Source organism: Micrasema longulum, unplaced genomic scaffold, assembly GCF_059751315.1.
Source record: "Micrasema longulum isolate JH-2025_06_02 unplaced genomic scaffold, ASM5975131v1 h1tg002170l, whole genome shotgun sequence".
NCBI lineage: Eukaryota > Metazoa > Arthropoda > Insecta > Trichoptera > Brachycentridae > Micrasema > Micrasema longulum.
Window position 1 is genome coordinate 212,749 of NW_028279335.1, and position 18,982 is coordinate 231,730.

The following is an 18,982-nucleotide window of genomic DNA, read 5'->3' on the forward strand; positions in this document are numbered from 1 at the left end:
GTTTATTTCATCCGTCTGAACATGGAATTATAAAAGGGATATTTATACCTTGATGTATTCAGGAGTCATGTGCTCTCCAGCCATCAGGTTAACTTCTTTGAGGTTCAGCTCCACCCCAATAGCCTTTGCTACCAGTAGTACAGACCTGCAGGGAGCAGACCCAAGAGTGTAGTAGAAATCGATGCCCATGATGGATTGTGATTTAGCTGAAAGAAAAAAATAAACCCATTTGTTTATTTATTTAAACACGACATATCCTGCGAAACCATAAAATGCCAAAATAGCCAACATGATTTTTGTCTCACGAGTACTAATACACACTTAATGTGCAGCTAATACCGATTTTTTCCTGTTTCCAAAAATGTTTTCGGAATTTCTCTATCACCCACAGAATTTCGTCAAACCATGGGACAATACTCCTGATTTCATATACCTCAAACAGAAGTTTTCTAAAATTAGTTATGAAAAAGTGGGAATATCTGTGAATTCACCTCACTAATATGATCACTAACAGTTTGAGGAACTACGGAATCCTCTGGAGAATGCATCAAATAATGTTACTCACAGTTTCTAAGTAAATCAGAATGTTTGAATATCGTGCAATTAAGAATAGAGAAAGTATAAAAATGTTTAAAATTATAAATGACTGTATCCTAGAAACCTCGTGTGATGGGAAAAAAGCGATATCGAATTTGAATTCAAAAGGAAAAATACTATCAGAATCACAAATTTTTCTTGTTGAGACAAAAACGAATCTTTTTTGTTTTTTAGTGTGATTTATGCAAAAATGAGACATAATTGAAGGTAGTTATGCAGAAAACAGGCAGCCGTAGAAAAGTAAAACTGAGATAATAGCATTTTTATGAAAAGAGTGAATGAACAAATCTACACAATAGTTGGAATGTTTTTACTTTCAAAAATTGATAAATTATGATATAACAAAGCCAAAGCGCTCGTTGGTCAAAATTAAATAAAAGTGAAACTAAACGAAGAAGTTTTATGGATAATTTTATTTTTTATTTTATCTAAATCATTTTCAATTGAATATCCTCAAATTCGAAAACCTAAATAATAAAATATTGATTTAAATTGTGTACTTTTTATTAACTTATATCCGTATTCTTAATTATTATTTTCATTTTAAAATTCTTTTGAAATAACTGATATTACATATATAAAATTCTGCTGAACTATTATCACTAATAAAATTTAGAATGCCCAGGTTTAATAGAAGACTCAATCATGTTTTTTCAACATCTCTTCAACAATCGAATCTGGGTAAAAATGAATATATTTATCGAGTATGCTTGTCATACGATAAAAATTTTAGCGCGATAGCCAACGAAAGAAAATACTGTTTTAAAAAATCGATAAAAATCAAAATTGCGAAAGAAACGTCAAAAGAGCAAAATTTTTAATTGATTATTTTTTTCATTGTTTTACTTATTGGTCATCATTATTTTATAATTAATTATTATAAATAATATGTATGCGAATGTATGTCCATTAGTGTATGCGGATATGTTAATGTGTGTATGTATGTGTATGCATGTATATATGCATGCTCTTGAGTGTGTATGTATGTATCTATGTGTATGTATGCATGTGTATGTATATGTATATGTATATATGGAGATGTACGTATGTTGTACGTGTACATTCTAATGCATTTTTATTTATTTTTTCATTATTTTATATTTCATGACTATTTCTTCTTGTTTTTTTCCTTCCCTTTTTTCCCATCCCACTTCCTTTCACCCCTAGAAAACTGTACGTTTTGTTTTTTTATATTTTTGGTCCTCTATGAAACCCATAATTGGTCTTGTTATTTGTTGTTATTCTTTATCCATTGTTTATTTTAATGAATGCTGGTTTTAAAAAAATAAAAAAATAAGTACTATACCCATACATTTTTTACTAAAATGTAAGAAGGTTTGTTTATATTAGTTTTTTTTCTTATTCTTCCTACTTCATTTTTAATTTTTTCCTACTTTTTGTGTGCATGTATGTAAATGTGTATATATGTGTGTATATATGTGTATGTCTGTAGTTATATGTATCAAACTGTGTATACGAATAAGTTTATATCTTGTTTGTCTGTGCTCTATATTAATTTGTTAACTATTATAATATATTAAAATGTAATTGCCTAGCTTGGAACGGGGTATGTACCCTTGTTAGCTGGGCAAAGTGAACGTGGAATTGCATTTTGATAAATAAATATATTAACAATATTGGCATTTCACCTGTGTAGTCGGTACTGGCGTATAATTTTATTATTAGGAAAAGTATACATGGCATATTTATTAATGTTGTCGAGTCACTGCTGTAGGTGTGTACTTATGTGCCTTCAAGGCCGTGCTGAATGGCGTGCTGCGTTCACCGGCTTCGTTTGTTTTTTTTTCATTTTCACAGCAATGGCCGCCACAAACGAGGCTATTTCCCGCCATTTCATGTGGAAACTGTGACAACGAACTTATGGCTGTGATTTTATTATTACAGCTGTCCTATTAAGGTTGAAATTCTTTTAAAAAATCAATACTACACAACATCAGTTATTCTTTTGATTTTATACAAGGATATAAAGTATTTATCATATCTATTTACTCAAATAAAAACTAGAAGGGGATCGAGGAACACGCGAAAGGTTTTCGGCCTTACTCATAAACCACTATACTTAGGCGTAAATTAACGTCGAGTTTATGAGTAAGGCCTATAGAATTTGGAATTTCGTGGGTACAGTTATTTATTTGTTTTACTTAAATAATCAATCTTTTGCGCCTAGTCAAAATATTTTTTCATTTGTTTTTCATGAGTCATGTGCCAACAAAAAATCTTTTGCTTTGAAAACCTTCGCTAAAAATAGTAACATTATTTAATTTGATTCCATTACTCCCTCTCCTCACCTCATGGTTCATAGGGTACTGCATTGATACATCAACTTAAACGTATTTTAATCATATTTGTTACATGCACATTATATGACCAGTCCAGGTATAGAGAAACATTCAAGCGATCTAGCGTAACAACACATTTAAAAAAAATGTTTCCCTATTTTCCCAAATAAGAAGCGTTTAATATTGTCATATTTATAGCGAAACGGGAACTATAATTAGTAAACGTTTGCTTACCTAATGTACTAATACGAGACAGAAAGTTTTCAAATAAAATTATCTTGTTAGTCTACTAACATGGATGATTTTTTTTATGTATACTTGGTTAACCGATAATAACTAACACATTCACATAGGTTTATTAAAAGTGACCGGCTAAAAAAAGATTTTCGATTTTTTAAGAAGTTTCAGCCAAAACTAAAACTTGCTTAAATAAGTTAAGAGTCACTGCAAAACACCCGAAATTGGGTGTTTTTAAACCTTGTAAGTCCATTCACAAAAAAAATAAAAGCCATGAGTTCAATGTGACATTTGTTTAATTTTAGCGCTTTTTGGTTCGTTATTCAAATTTTATTTATTAATTTTAATTGTATTTATTCATATGTATGCACATTACGAAATAGAATATCTTAATTCATACATATAGAAATAATGAAAATAAAAAGGTAATATTAGGTATGCACAAAAAAAAACACACATGTCTACATAATATCCAGAGAACAATACTCGTATGTAAAAAATAAGAGAATCTTGTAACGAAAAACTCGTAATGTCAATGTTCAAAAAAAAATGTTCAATTATGGAACTACAACACTCATCGACCAAAAGCCGAAACAAACTAGAGGTCACAGGTCACATGGCCGATTCACGAGCCAAAAGATGTACCCAAGTACAGCCAGACGTATTTGACGTTTTTTAAGTCTCGGACAATTTTTGTCCGAAACCGAAACTTCGGCCGGTTACTACTTATTAAACTTCCGGAAGCGCTGAAGTCATCTTTTGATAAAAATATCTCGATCAAGCTTCCATTTTTTTCTTGTTGGATTTAGGAGTGTCAGATAAACATCGACTTGGATATATATGAATTAATTAAAAAATGATCGATCAAGGCCGTTCCAGATGTATCGAATGATTTGTCCATTTGTGTTCATATGTACCTATTCAATGCCAAGGTCGTTATGTAATCAACACTGGATTATTTTCACCATACTCTACCATGAAATATCCAAAGACAGCTCGGTTCATATGTTGTTAAAGAGTTTACGCATTTAGACCGACGCTCAACATAATCCATACCTACCTGCCCGTCCTTCTTATTTCCTAGCGCACTCCATGTATCAATAATTCTACGTATGAGTGCCGGAAAAAACATTTTAAAATCCGTACACAATCTAATATCGACCGAGTGTAGTGCTTAATTGATTCCCGACATGTTAAACATGAAATTTTTATTTAAAAATGCGTTTTTCACTAGAAATATCTATCTATCTCCGTTATAACGTCTCGGAACAATGTCGAGATAATGATTGAGTCCTAGGACGGAACAATATTGTATTGTCCACGTGTAAAACCTTTATTATCGTAATTTTTCTGGCAGTCTGCCCAATGTTAACAGCCTGAAGACAGTTTTTACGATTTCACAAAAATCTAAGATTTTTAATCGAACCTTTACTGTTTGCCTAATACAGAAAAATACACTTCAATTAAGGTACATAATTGTATTTTTATCCTGCTGACTTTAAGTTATTAGCGGTCAATTATACGAGGGTCGGCTGAAAACCAATGCACACATGCTTGTAGAACGCAAACGAAATGACGCTCAGAAGCGCGCTAGGTGGCATGTGGAAGTAACATTCCTCTTCTGTACGCATGAGTTTGATGGCGTTGAATTCATCCAGTTTATTTTGAGAAGCGGAAGTATGGAGACGTGTTCTAGTTCTATGTCAAGTCAGTATGCTAGGTCAGTGACCAAATAAAAAAATTTTTGACACGTTGGGAAAAATGTGTAAGACTTAACGGTGACTACGTTAAAAAATAAATGAATGCTTTTAAAGCTTGAAAATTGTACTTTGATGTACTTTTTGCTCGATCCTGTTATTTGTTTTTGTTCATGTTCTACAAGCATGTGTGCATTACTTTTCAGCCTACCTTGTACAATTTGAAGGTCATTTGAAATATTATTATTTAAGTTTATAAAATAGAATTGACAGACCTTGGATACACTCGATTAATTCTACGAAAAAAAACCGCAGCACATTGAAAATAATCAATAGCCTGTTAGTTCTTACAAACAATTGATATAAAATTACAAGGATCGTTAACGACAGTCCTTTACTGGAATATTAGGCTTGTTTTTGAACGTTAGTATTATTATTTCGCAGTCAATAAATGTACAATGCAGTCCTTAATGCACCCATGGCCGCATCAAGAGATCCAGGGCCCCCATGCTCCTAGGATTCGAAGGACCTTTTTTGGTGACAGCAAAAAACAACGTACTTATATTTATGTAGGTACTTTGACATATACATAGAATCATGGTTCCCAGAGGCAGAACTAATCAAGAACCCATCGATCTTGGGCTCCCTTGAAGGCTTCTGGTGGCTAGGCGGCCAGAACCAGGCGGCCAGGTTCCCAATAAAAAATATTATGTTAATAATCACTTCAAAAAATTAACTTGTATTAAAAACATCTTTCAATAAATATTTATAGATAAAATCTATTTTTGGTCGGATCTTTAGACCAGGCCCTGTAGCAGAAATGTGGCGCTACATCAGAAATTTCGACTACCAATTTTTTCAATAAAAAAAAAAGTTCGGGTTTTTTTTTTGCATGTTATAGTCGAGGATAATTCATGTTCATGCGTTTGCGTGAGTCGTTTATTAACAGTATCTATTGACCAGGGCCCCGATTACAATGGAAAGTTTACATTTATCCTCATTTTTTTTCTTCTTAATTTGTTCAATTATAATAGGTTACCGACGAAGATATTTTGAATGTTCAAGCAAATATACTCACTTTTGTACAAAAATAACGGTTTTTCTTTATAGACAGTCGAGATAACTCTTAATAATTTTTTTTTTTTTAAATTTATATAATCTGAAAACATTTATTCACAATATCAATATTGATTTTAAAAAATACAATGAATTATTTTAAATCAATTTTTTATATTTTTATCAGTATTTGTAGTACGTGATATTTCCCCATTCCCTTAGGACGTATATATGATTGATAAATAAATGGTATATACAATTAAACATACAATTTTTTTTATTTTTGAACTTCTAGTACGCTTTCGTGTCACGACTTTTAAAATGTAATTTATTCTAAAGGGTGCGTTTATGTATTTATTTGTCAATGGATCTACATTTGTCTATTTATTTTTATTTTTGCTGAATTTGTGGGCCTATGTAAGATTTACAAACCTAAAACGCATATCTTTTTTACTACTACGTAGTAAAAAGTCTTCTATACTTCACTCGTTTACTGTATATCTTTTTTTTTTTTTTTTTTACAAACATTACATTTACTGAGTTTAACCGCAACACTAAGCTTGTTTTCTTTATATCAAATGACTTTGTATTTAATTAATTTTGTACAAATTGGCTACGGCCGTTAGTAACAATAATAAATAAATATTACATTCAAAAGTAAACAAATATAGGTACCCAAGTAAAAATAAAAACCATTCGCAAAAATGTTATAATAAATAGTTTTTAAATTTTATTTTATTGTTTTGTAACAATACCAAACTACTAGCAATACTAACACATACACAAAATACCAAATACGTATAACTCGGTGAGTAGTTTTTAGTAACTGTCCACAGCTTGCGGTGAGTTACAAAAATCATAAAATTTCATTGATTTATCAAGTTTTCACGCAATACATCAAAAGTTTTATCAATAATTTACAATAATAATAATTGGGAAATAGACTAATAAAAAAAAATAAGCATGAATAACGGCCAAATTATTTGTGACCGGAACGTCGGATTACGAAATAAAGAAACTAGTGAATAAAATTATAAAATTATTATAAAAGTGTCGAAATAAGGTCTACTCGTAAAGTCGTCAAAATTCATTTTTAAAATACAATTTTTAGTATTGACCTTTAATTTGAATTTTTTACCATTGACCGGATTTCGTTGAAACAGACATCATCAGACTGGTGAGTGGCTGTAATTATCTTTTAAAATATGGAGTGAGAGCAGGATTGATAATTACAATTTTGTCAAATTGACAAAAATGGGACCTTTTAAATATTCCACTGGGAAACAAATCAGTAGAAAGAATTTGGGAAATTATAACATTCTGCAAAATAAAATAGGGTTTTATACGATTTTTTATTATTGTTGTTTTTTAAATAAGCAAAAAAATACGACGGTAGCTTGGTTATTATTTTTTTCCGTGGGATGTTGTAAAAATATGTTACTTTAATTTAAAACACGCTTATTTTTAATTATTTGAAAACGAGACGTCTCGCGTCTTATAGGAAAAACGGCACGTATTTCATCATCGCGACATACTTTTTGTTAAATTGTAATTTTTACTAACCTTTGCCTAATTAATGACTTTACATATATTGTTTTATTTTAAATTATAATATAATTTAATTTTCTTTAGAATATTAAATATAAAAATGGGTAAATTAACAAAAAGGATATAAAAAAAAATTGAAGTCGATAACATTTATGATAAAAATAACAGTTTCTAAAAAAACACATTTACTGTAGAAAATGGGAAATCTATCCTTAGTGTCGAACTCCTAGTGTAATGGTTAGCACGCTTGCCTACCATGCAAGAGGTCATGGGTTGGATTGCCGAAATAAAAATATTTATTTAAAATAGTGTTTTACACTGGAATATTTCATAGTCCCTGGACTGATACCTAAAGCGTAAGACTGATCATCTTACCTTCATGTTACAAAAATGATCAAGATACGCTGCGATTGGTGTACCGATGCAGTATCCTATGCACCACCAGGTGCGGAAAGTGAATAATGATGATGTTGCCTAATTTATTATCACACAATTTCGTTCAAATTTATAACGGTTAAGATAGACATTTTTGATTTACATTTTAAATTAATTTTATCTCCTTTCGAATATTAACTATAAATATGGGAAAACTAACACAAATGATAAAAAATAATTTACGCAGCTAATATTTATGATAAAAATAATCAATTCTAAAAAAGATATATTAACAACAACAGTCTTGAAAATGGAAGCTTTCCATTGTTAGGCAGTTAAGATGATTTACTAACAAAAAACATTTTAAAAATGTATGTAATCGTAAATATACATGTACGCGTTGGGCCTTTCTTATAAACCTGGTATAAAGTTACGCCCAGGCATAGTGGTAAAATTAGGATGGGAATACCATTCTTATTCTACTACTATAACAAAGATCATATTCCCATTATTCTATCACTATGCCTAGGCGTAACTTCATACCAAGTTTATGAGTGATGCCCAATGTAGGGCATCCGGCGGACAATTTTCATAGATTAATATTGATGTATATAAATATTTTGCAATAGAGGTAAAACATTTTTTAGAAGGGAATATGGAAGTCTTGGCATTTACAGGGTTTATGACCAGCTATTGGTTCGTTTATATGACCGCATTGCTCACCGCGTAACATTCACTATTTTGCTGGTATTTGAATATCCAAGTATTATTATTACTTTTTTTTGTACTTCTTCTAATATCAGTTAGTTTAATTACCCATGTATGTCCAAATGCTTGTAAACAAGACAGGATTCCACTTCTTAAGACGTTTTGAAAAGAAAATTGCTAATATTTTTCAACTTCTCGCTTTCCCGAAAAATCAACAGTATTCAAGTATGGATGTTCAAATGTGGGCAGAATTGTGTTTAGGGGCACTTAAAACACCAAATAACAAGTCATGTTATTTACGTTCAGTAGCTTTGCCGATAAAAAAACATATTCAAATGCCTTGCTTAACGTCTTCAAAATATTCTCCATCTCTCTTCAAATATTTAAAAATATTTATTTATTGTTCTAATACCACGCTTAAAATAAGCATAACTCATTTTCAATGACCGGTTGTACGGCTTGGTGGTTACGCACTTGCAATTCATTTAGTTACAGAAAGGTCATATTTCGAAATGTTTTAATCACGTTTTATTGCAATGAGCTACTTATTGGAATAATTGGTCTCATTTTGTTTTATGTACATTACGATACTGATGTATAAATAACAGTTTTTATCAAAGTATTATTTTATAAATTAAACGAATAATTAGAAGAATCTACAATATAAATAAAACAGTAATTGCAAAAGCTAGACATGGATAAGTAAAACTAAGATAATAGCACCTTTGTGAAAAGAGTGAATAATCAAATCTACACAACAGTTGGAATGGTTTTTAGTTGGATAAATGATAAATAATGCGTTGTTTTGAAAAACGCATTTGTATTTGACCAGTTTAAAATGATTTTGAAGTCTGGTTGACTACACCACTACCTAAGATGTGGATTTCGCTATAAACATTCAGCCCTAAAAAACTCTTCTGCATGTGTGTCATTATGCATAGAAAGTGCTATTTTATATTTATATTAGGGTACTTAATTGGAAAAAAATCACTTAGTTGATTTATTATATTAACTTTAAACATTATTGTTACGAAATTTTTGTGTCATTTTAAAGTCTAGCAATCAGACAACCTAAAATATGCATTTTGTAGAAAAAAGCCAGATCTAATATTAAATAATACAAAAATGAATGAGGTGTCATTATGTGTTAAAACATGTTTTTTGATTACAGGAGTTTTTAAATTAATGAATTTATAAAATTAAAATACTTATGTATTTATCCACTTCAATTTATTTCAGAAAACTAGATTACTGGAAACATTAATCTTCCCATTAGCATCTATACCGTAAGATTTTTTTAATGCTGTTAGTGTTTTCTGCAAATTAAGTAATGTCGTTTCTGTGATCCACCTATTTTCAGAAGGTGATTTTTATAGTTTTCTTTTTAGAAGCAGCCTGGTTGTTTTTACCAGAACATAGAATTAAACGTAGTAATGCAGAAAGCAGCCAGCCATAGAAAAGTGAAACTGATATAATAGCACCTCTGTGAAAAGAGTGAATAAACAAATCTCCACAACAGTTGGAATGTTTTTGACTTTAACAAATGATAAACAAGGAATGTATTAGGTTTTTTTTACATTACAAACAAGAATTTAATTATGTATTTGACCAGTTTTAGTGATTTTTAAATTTGTTAAGATTTTCTTGTGTTGTGAGTGTTTTCTGCCAATTGAGAAATACCGTTTTTGTGATTGATACCATTTTCAGAAGGTGATTAAAACAACTTTTTGTCTGAAAACGGTCTGGCTGTTTTTAGCAGAACATAGAATTGACTTTACCAATAACATCAATATCTCATTTTTTTTAAATTGTGGACTGGCTGCTTTGTGCATAACTACGTTTAATTGTTCTGTATAAAATTTGTAAAACTTTTTTCCGATATTTTTCAATATGTCCTTTGTTAAAGTTCGCAAGGGTTTACCTGAGTAAGATTTTGTCTCTCAGTGCCCTTTAAAAAAAAGGATTAAAAAAATTATATTTTGCCTTCTTATAATAAGCGTAAATATTCAAATTTTGGGGGCCATTTCACAGTTGAGGTAGAGTGGAATTCGAATCTCGAGCCTCTGATCAGTGAGATTGCCACGGGACCACAAACCGATTCTTTGACCAAACTTTAATAAGGGTAAAATCATCGTTCAAAGCACTTTTAAAAAAATGCATTTACAAATACATTTTTTTATTTTATTTTTATTTTATTTTATAGCATATTTATAAATTTTTACAATTTAAAAAAAAATTCACTTGTTATATTTTTACTAAAACTAAAATCCCACCTAGCCACTTTTTGTAGCTTGTTGGTGAAGATTATATTTATACTGACTTAATAATATTATTTACATTTATAAAAACAATGAATAACATATAAAAATTAACAGCCGGAAAGACCAGAATAAACATGTTTATACAAATAATAATATTTAAATTTATTTTTTAAATACAAGAAAATTAAAATATTTACACACAGCTACTATTCATAGGTATTGAAACAAGAAATTATGATTTCTTTTACACCGCAACAGGCCAGAATTATTTCATTAGTAAATTACATGACAAAACACCCAGATTTAGGGAAACCTACGTTAGTTTTTTTGTAATCTGACAGAGTCGAACAAGGAACCTTTAGTGCGTGTGAAAAACGTCTTAGTTATAAAAGGAGGACTGGCATTAAAATCTTCGTAATTAACAAAGGAAAAATTATACATTTTAAGGTTTTGTTATTATTATTCTAATTTAACGATAAAATAAATTCATTGCAACAGAAAATAAAAACATTTGAAAAAAGGAAAATTGAAGTTTAGGCAATTGCAAGACTTATGGTCTGTCATTAGCCGGTTAATGTGGCCTCTTCCAATGACAGATAATAAGCTTTGTAAATGACTTGACTTCTATATTCCCTATTCAAAAACGTTTTCCCTCTCAGTTGCGATAAATTTCAATCCTCATAGTTATGAGGAAGTAAAATCGATGTTTATATACAAACATTTGGACGCACTCAAAATGTTATTTTAAAAAAATGGGTTAATAATTTGCCAGAATATTTTCATTCCTAAAAGCTTATATTATAAAATTTGTAAATAATTTCTGCTGGATAAATGAGAATCGAGTTGTCGTAGAGTGGGGTTTGACTTTCGGACATTCGATCAGTGAGTTTTTAATACTACTACGGCAGCATGACCCGAAATATTAAAATTTTTTTTTTTAATAGTAAGTAATCAGTCAGTTTTTTTATATGACACACCGTAATAAATATATGCGCACCAAATAAGACAGTATTCAGATTTTTTATTTATTTTACTAAATGTTATTAAATATTACCGACTTTTCTATGTCTAACGATTTTGAAACGTTCTTATCTCTTCTTCAGGACACCAATTAAACCAACATGCAAAACCCACTATCCACCTTCACCATATTTGTTGAACGAAAATATAAAACCAACAAGACATGCATTTTAATGAGCACATGCACTACTGATTAGATAATGAAATTATTTAATGTTGTTTGAGAAATAGTTGAAAAAAAAGGAGAGAGGGTGGAAGGAGGAGCTTGAGTTTAATAGGTTTAGGGTGACTATTACAATGGAACCTCGTATAATAGGCTATATTGAAAAGCTGTTTGATTACTTATCAAAGGAACATTATTTTTCACAGCTTTCCTTATGTGAAATATTTCCATATTATTTACTTTTAACTCTTTATTATTTTTATGTAAGATTTTATGTCCCTTTTTTTATGAAAGTCATGATTAATATTGATTAGGTGATTTGCCATTTCGGAGAAATTGTTATAATGTAAACACCTCATATTATGTTCTTTAACACGAATGTCAAAACTGATATTCTTCCAACGTTAACAGAAGGATAATAATTGCATTTTAAAAGGTAAACACCTGAATTATTTAATAAACTATTTTTTTATTTATTATTAGGCAATAATTTACCAGTATTCTTAGTTTTATAAAAAGCAGGTTTGATATTATTTGGTAAGAATTTGGATATATTTTGGTTTTGTATGTTGGTTTAATTGGTGTCCTGACAAAGAGACCGGTAGACATAAAAAGTCGGTAAGTGGTTATTTATTAATATTTAATTACATTTATTAAAACTTTTGACCACAAAGTTAATGCTTTAAATATTAATAATACTTTATTTATTTATTAAATACACGGTCAAAACCAATAACATTGTCTGAAGAAAAAAAGTACAATAAATTTAACAAAAATAACATATATCTATAAAGCAAAGACAAACAAGGGAATTTTAAATGATAATTCAGTAGACATCAAATTATTTTCAAACAAGTTATCAATCAGTTCAATTTATATATTTTTTATGTAAAAAAAAAATTATACATAAAACGCAAAACATACATGGACTTTCTTTTTTCGAGTCTCATATGCGTAAAAATTATGATAAAAGCAAAGGATATTGTTCCGAATAGCGTAACCTGTGAGGCGAACATATGGGCGAAAGTGCATATTTGAAATTCTGTGATGCCGTCAGTAAAATGACACATGACTTCAAATTGATTATAGATCACTTTGTAGATTCGGAATATAAGAACAAATAGTTTCCCACAATCACACTCAATTAATCACTTCAGCGAACGATAATTCAATTTCTAGATTATTCTGAAGTTGTTTTCTGCACACAATTTTGAACAAGAAAGAACGTCAAATAAAAACTGAAAAATACCTTCTTAGTACCTTAAATGAAATGTTCATTACTTTAGGCTGTAGTCTGGTAAATGCTAGCAAAATGAGGAAATCATACGATTTTTCCATTTTAAAACGATTGTTTTTTTTAATTGCGCAATAATAAAAAAACATAAATTATATAAAAAACGATAATTTTTAAGGTATTTCTAATGAAAAATATACTTGAAAGTTTTATGTAACTAAAATGTAATGAGTTTCATACCAGTTAATTACGCCATTTCAAATTTAAACTGAATTTAGGTATATGAGTTATCATATAAAGACCAGTACCGATAAGGGCAGATATGAAGGTAATAAAAACGAAAATAAGGTATTGTTAAAAATTGAATATTACAACCAGAATTATCTTCTTTTTATAATAAAAGAGTAAAAAATTCTTTAAAAAAGGGTTTCAACTAAAATATTTCAGTTAATATTTTTTTTAAAGTATTACCGAAGGCATAATTTTACGTAGAAATAAAAGGAAATGTCACAAAAATGCATATAATTTTAAATGCTTGTATTTCTTTACAAAAACAAAAAAATAAGATTTTGCTTTTGCCACTTTCATGTTCAATGTTTTATCTCCAAATTATTTTTTTTTTAAAAATGTTACATTTTTTATATGAGAACCCAGATAACTTAGTTAAGTCTAAATTTGAAATGGCGTAATCTGCCGGTCCAAAACTAATTATAATTTAGTTACATGCAACTCTTAAGTATAATTTTAATATAAATACCATAATTGTTATTTTTTATATGAGAACCCAGATAACTTAGTTAAGTCTAAATTTGAAGTGGCGTAATCTGCCGGTCCAAAACTAATTATAATTTAGTTACATACAACTCTTAAGTATAATTTTATTATTAATACCATTATTGTTGATTTGATCTAATTTATGTTTTTTATTTTTTTATTATTGCGCGATCAAAAAAACTTTCGCTTTAAAAATGGCAAAATTGTATGATTTTCTCATTTTGCGTTTCACCAGATACAAGACAGGTGTGTAACAAATTTGTGGATAAAAAATGATGTTTCACTAAAATGTCTCTAGATTTAAAAGGTAACTTAAATAATATAATGTAATCAAATAATATACAATTAATAAACGCTGTTATGCAGCACTTAATGTACAAAAATTGCTAAGAATAACATTATTGTAACTTACATGTCATACACCCCATGTTTCACTAAGTTCTGACAAAACACATGTGTTCACAATAAGAATATAACATAAAACCCACAAAATTGTTACTAACGCACAAATGTTGAACTGTTCGCTATAAAAACAATAATTATCAACATCAAACGCTCTGCATTCAATCTTGAAATCGACTAGTAGTGAGTTGTCAGTGTGTGTTTCAAAAAACGCAAAGGAACGCACCCAAAGTTTCGTAATACGTCCGAAACTGGTCAAGTAAGACGGAATGAACCGCTTTTTTATGCAGGCCAGACAGGTTTCAGTTCGAAAGTTATCAAGAGCACAAGTAGATCAAACCATTCTAGGCACAGTGACGTAGAGAGATGTGACTACATAATCACAAAATATAATCCTTGGAAAAAACGCAATAAATAGTGGACAGGTCAGTTATTATTTTACATAAGTTAACAAGTTAGAAGTTGCAGAAAAAAATAAATTGAAAAAGTTCAAAGACAAAAAATTACTTCTACGCATATTTTGCAAAATAATTTAAAAAAACAAACAAACAAACCATCACGCTGTTTCCCCGTAAGGGTAGGCAGAGAGGATAGAACGCCATATCACTCTATCTTTGCATACAGACCTCGCTTCCTCTACATTGATACATCTTCTCATGCACGCACGCCGATTACTCCTACTCTTAACATGTCCACCTTTAAATACTTGATGGACTTGATCGTGCCATGCCTTTTTTGATCTTCCTTGTTTTCTGCATCCATAAACATTTCATCGTTGATCCTTTTGGCAGTTCTTTTGTTGTCCATTCGCTCTACATGTCCAAACCAATGCAGCACCCCTTTCTTGATTCTGTAGATAATGCATGTCTCAGTCTTACACAGTTCACGGATCTGGACATTTGTGCACCTAAAATACATTGTTTTACCTCACATTCGCCTGAGGGATCGCATTTCAAAAGCATTTAACCTACTTTCATCATCATTTTTCCAATTCCATACTTAAGAGTTGGCATGAGAACTCCATTGTGAACAGCTAGTTTAGTCTTCTGCGGTAAACATTTGTTTGCCAAAGTAAATTTCAGTGCAGCGTTCAACCTGTTCTCGACACTCTCACACCTTTTAAGATCTTTATCGGTCTTTCCATCCCTAGTAAACATACTCCATAAATAGACAAATTTCCATATATAATTCAGAATATTTCCGTTGATCTGAACTTACACTTAGTTATATTTTCATCCCTTTTAATAACCATCACTTTCGATTCATCAACATTTATATGCAAATCGCTTTTCTTGCATACATCGTAGACTTAAAAAAAAAAACAATATATGTATTATCTTTTCTCTATGTCCAGGCCGATAAGAATACAGTTTTTTGAGTAAAAAAGATTCAGAATGCTGCACGAGTGCTTTCGGCTCGATGACTACTATGCGTAGAAAATGTTTTTTTAGCGCGCATTAAGTACATAAATACGTACTAAAAAAAGCGTTATCTACGCTCGCGAAAAGTTTGGAATACAGAATCAAGTAAAAATCCCTACTCAGGAAATCGAGTGAAGATAAGTCCATCTCGTAGTTAGTGGTTGGTGTTTTTGCCTAACATACTTGAGGTCTCGAGTTCGATTTTTTGGAAAGTGGAGTTTGCAGTTATTAAGAAAGAGTTTCTAAAACCGTTTTTTTGATTCATAAAAATATTTTTGTAAAAAACATTGCAGCTTAGCTGTCGTCTACAGTGCTAAAAGGCTTCGTGTAAATAATAAAAATAATATTTATTGACAAAAATATATATATGTATATAAATCTCAACCTGTTTACCAAGGCAGACATTTTAATGTGCAGTCCCAAATAATAATAAAACAAGACTTCATACTAGTGTATTTATTATACAGTATTGATTACCTTAAAAATGCATTTAAATTTCCTCTACCCAAACCCACAAACTATTGCAGTACAAATTTATTCCATAGAATCCGGGTCGAGGTTTTACAAAATTAAAACTAACCGTTAAATATTTTGCGTCATAAAAACCTAAAATTTCTCTCACCGAAATCAGAAATACGATGATTAAGTTCCCAAACTTACAAAATTATTCAGTTGGATTCCTATTTCTAAAATAGTAATTTTTAAATCGCATTTCGAATATTTGAGGGTATTAGAAGCAAACTCAAAAATCTCCACCAAAAACAAAAATCTAGTTATTGATGCTAAAATAAACTAAACATAAATTTTTACCTACATAAATGTGAAATAGTGTAATCAAAAACCGTATAAAAATCTTGCAAAAATAGATTTCAAACTTGTAATTCTCCATTAAGTTAGTGAAGCATAATTAGAAATTGAGAAATGCCGTTTTTGTGATTGACACCATTTTCAGAAGGTGATAATTCAGTTTTTTGTGTGACAGCGGTCTGGCTGTTTTTAACAAAACATAGGATTGACCTTATTGCACTCGATGACATAAATATCTCATTTTTTGAAAATTGTGGACTGGCTGCTTTCTGCATAACTACGTTCAATTGTACAACAATCGTAGGAATATAAATAAAATTCACAATCATTTTTAAAATGTACAAACACAAATAATGATAATTTTATTACTACGGTACGCCACTGTATAGTACGGAGTACTGCAGGGAATTAAATTTGGCCCCTTCCAAAATTCGAATACGTAATTGTTATGATAATAATATTACACCTGCACATAATGTTCTTTTTTTTACTTAATTTAATTTTATTTATTTTGATTTGATAAAAGTGGGTTCGTTATATTTTCATGCACAAGGTTTTAAGTTTAATTCTCAAATGGAAAAAAAAATTGTTTTGTTTTTAACAATTTTATGTAAAAGGCCGTATGAACGATCGATACTTAGGACTGATGTTTATAACACTTGATAAAAATCATTGTGCTCTATACAGGGTGTTCTTTAAACCCTGTCACATCCGAAACCACCATGATCAGTATGTGCAAGAAGACATATTGGCACATTTAAAAAAAAATTATGAACTAATAAAATTTACAAAAATAAAATATTTAAAAAAAACAAATGGTTGCTTATTTCTGCTGGGGAGAAACGAGGAGGAATAGGTGGTGGGAGGAGGGTTTGAAGAGGGAGGGGGGAGGGGGAGTCTGATATACCGTCAACCACGCGGTGGCACCTCCCTCGCTTCTACCCTGCAGAAGTACGTAACCATTTGTTTTTTTAAATATTTTCTTTTAAAAAAATTGTTCGTTCTAAATATTTTTTTCATTATGATAATATGTCTTCTTGCCCATACTGATCATCGTGGTTTCGGGTGTGACAGAGTTTAAAGAACACACTGTATAATACTTATTGTCCATAATAAAAAATAGAGTTGAGATAATTTATTATAATTTTTGGTATGGGTACCTAAATGTGAGGTAGTAAAAATATTCCCTAAACGTACTACGAATAAAAAATTAAAAAATATTCTTTTTACACAATTTAAATATAGAATATGATAAGAGATATTCTTAAAAATAATTTCACCATCGTCATTCCGTTTCCGCATTTAATGGTGCTTAGGGTACTACGTTGGAACACCGACCGAAGCGTATCATGATTATTTATAGCACACGAAGGTGAGATGATGTCTTATCTTTAAAATACCACTATAGTGACTATGAAATATTATATTGTTTAAACAAATAAGTAAAAAATTGATGAAAAAACAAAAAAAAACAATTATCAACTTATTTATTAGGTACTAAAATTTGTTCAATACAAACAAATAAAATATATAAAAATTATCTGCAATTATTATGGCCAAAATATTTTCTACTAATTTATAAATAATCTTCTGCAGCATTTTGTTTTCATAAAATATTTTACATTTATTTACATATATTTAATGTTTTTAACGTGTGTTTACCATAAATCATGTAAGCATTTTTTTAATGGTGGGAAATATTTATTTTGCTATTGTTGTTTGCAAACGTAACAAAAAATTGCATGTTTAGTACTTTTTGGAATAAAAGTATTCGTATTTAGTCAGCCGTAACATTTCATCAACCGTGCGTTTGATTTAAATGTTAAGAATCAAATAACTAAACGTTAATGAATATATTAAACTTGTTTCTGACTAATAGAAATACGTAGCGGCATTTTAATTAACACGTTTATGAAAATGAAAGTAAAACGAGCATAAATTCTTGGCAAGATTAACGTTTCGTCATCAAACAAATCGACCAGCAGGCAAGACTCACCGGTTTTCTGGTGCAGACAGGCGTGGACACCGGATGATGGCTAAGACACGACTGAATGTCGCTTTGCCGGCCGGCAAATTATGTTGAATTTCAATAATGGAACATGGAACTGCCGAGGTCACGTGATTCAAATTATGTTACGCTTTTTGTAAACAACGCAAAAACTAGCAAAGCCCCCATTAGATCCGACGCGATGTTAAACGAAACGAATGGTTACGCAAAAGATATTCACGTATTTAACCAAGGATTAAACGTTAAGCTTGCGACGTTTAAACTCGGCAGCTGTTGTTAGATTTTATTAGACAAACTTCACTACACGATTAGACCTACATAAGGTCTAAGTAATATTGGTCAAGTTGAGTTTAATTATAAAATACCTATTATAC

At 30.1% G+C, this 18,982-nt stretch overlaps 1 protein-coding gene across 1 annotated transcript in view; it reads right to left on the reverse strand.

Moving 5' to 3' along the window:
* LOC148272874 (glutathione S-transferase 1-like) overlaps positions 1–18,736 on the reverse strand; it is a 32,742-nt gene extending 14,006 nt beyond the window's left edge. Inside the window, exons 1-2 of the mRNA XM_088239464.1 lie at positions 18,597–18,736; positions 49–206 (exon numbers count right to left, since the gene is read on the reverse strand). Coding sequence (XP_088095590.1) covers positions 49–189 — 141 coding nt within the window. The 5' untranslated portion in view covers positions 190–206; positions 18,597–18,736. The remainder of the gene's footprint in view (positions 1–48; positions 207–18,596) is intronic.
* Between the last annotated feature and the right edge of the window lie 246 nt (positions 18,737–18,982).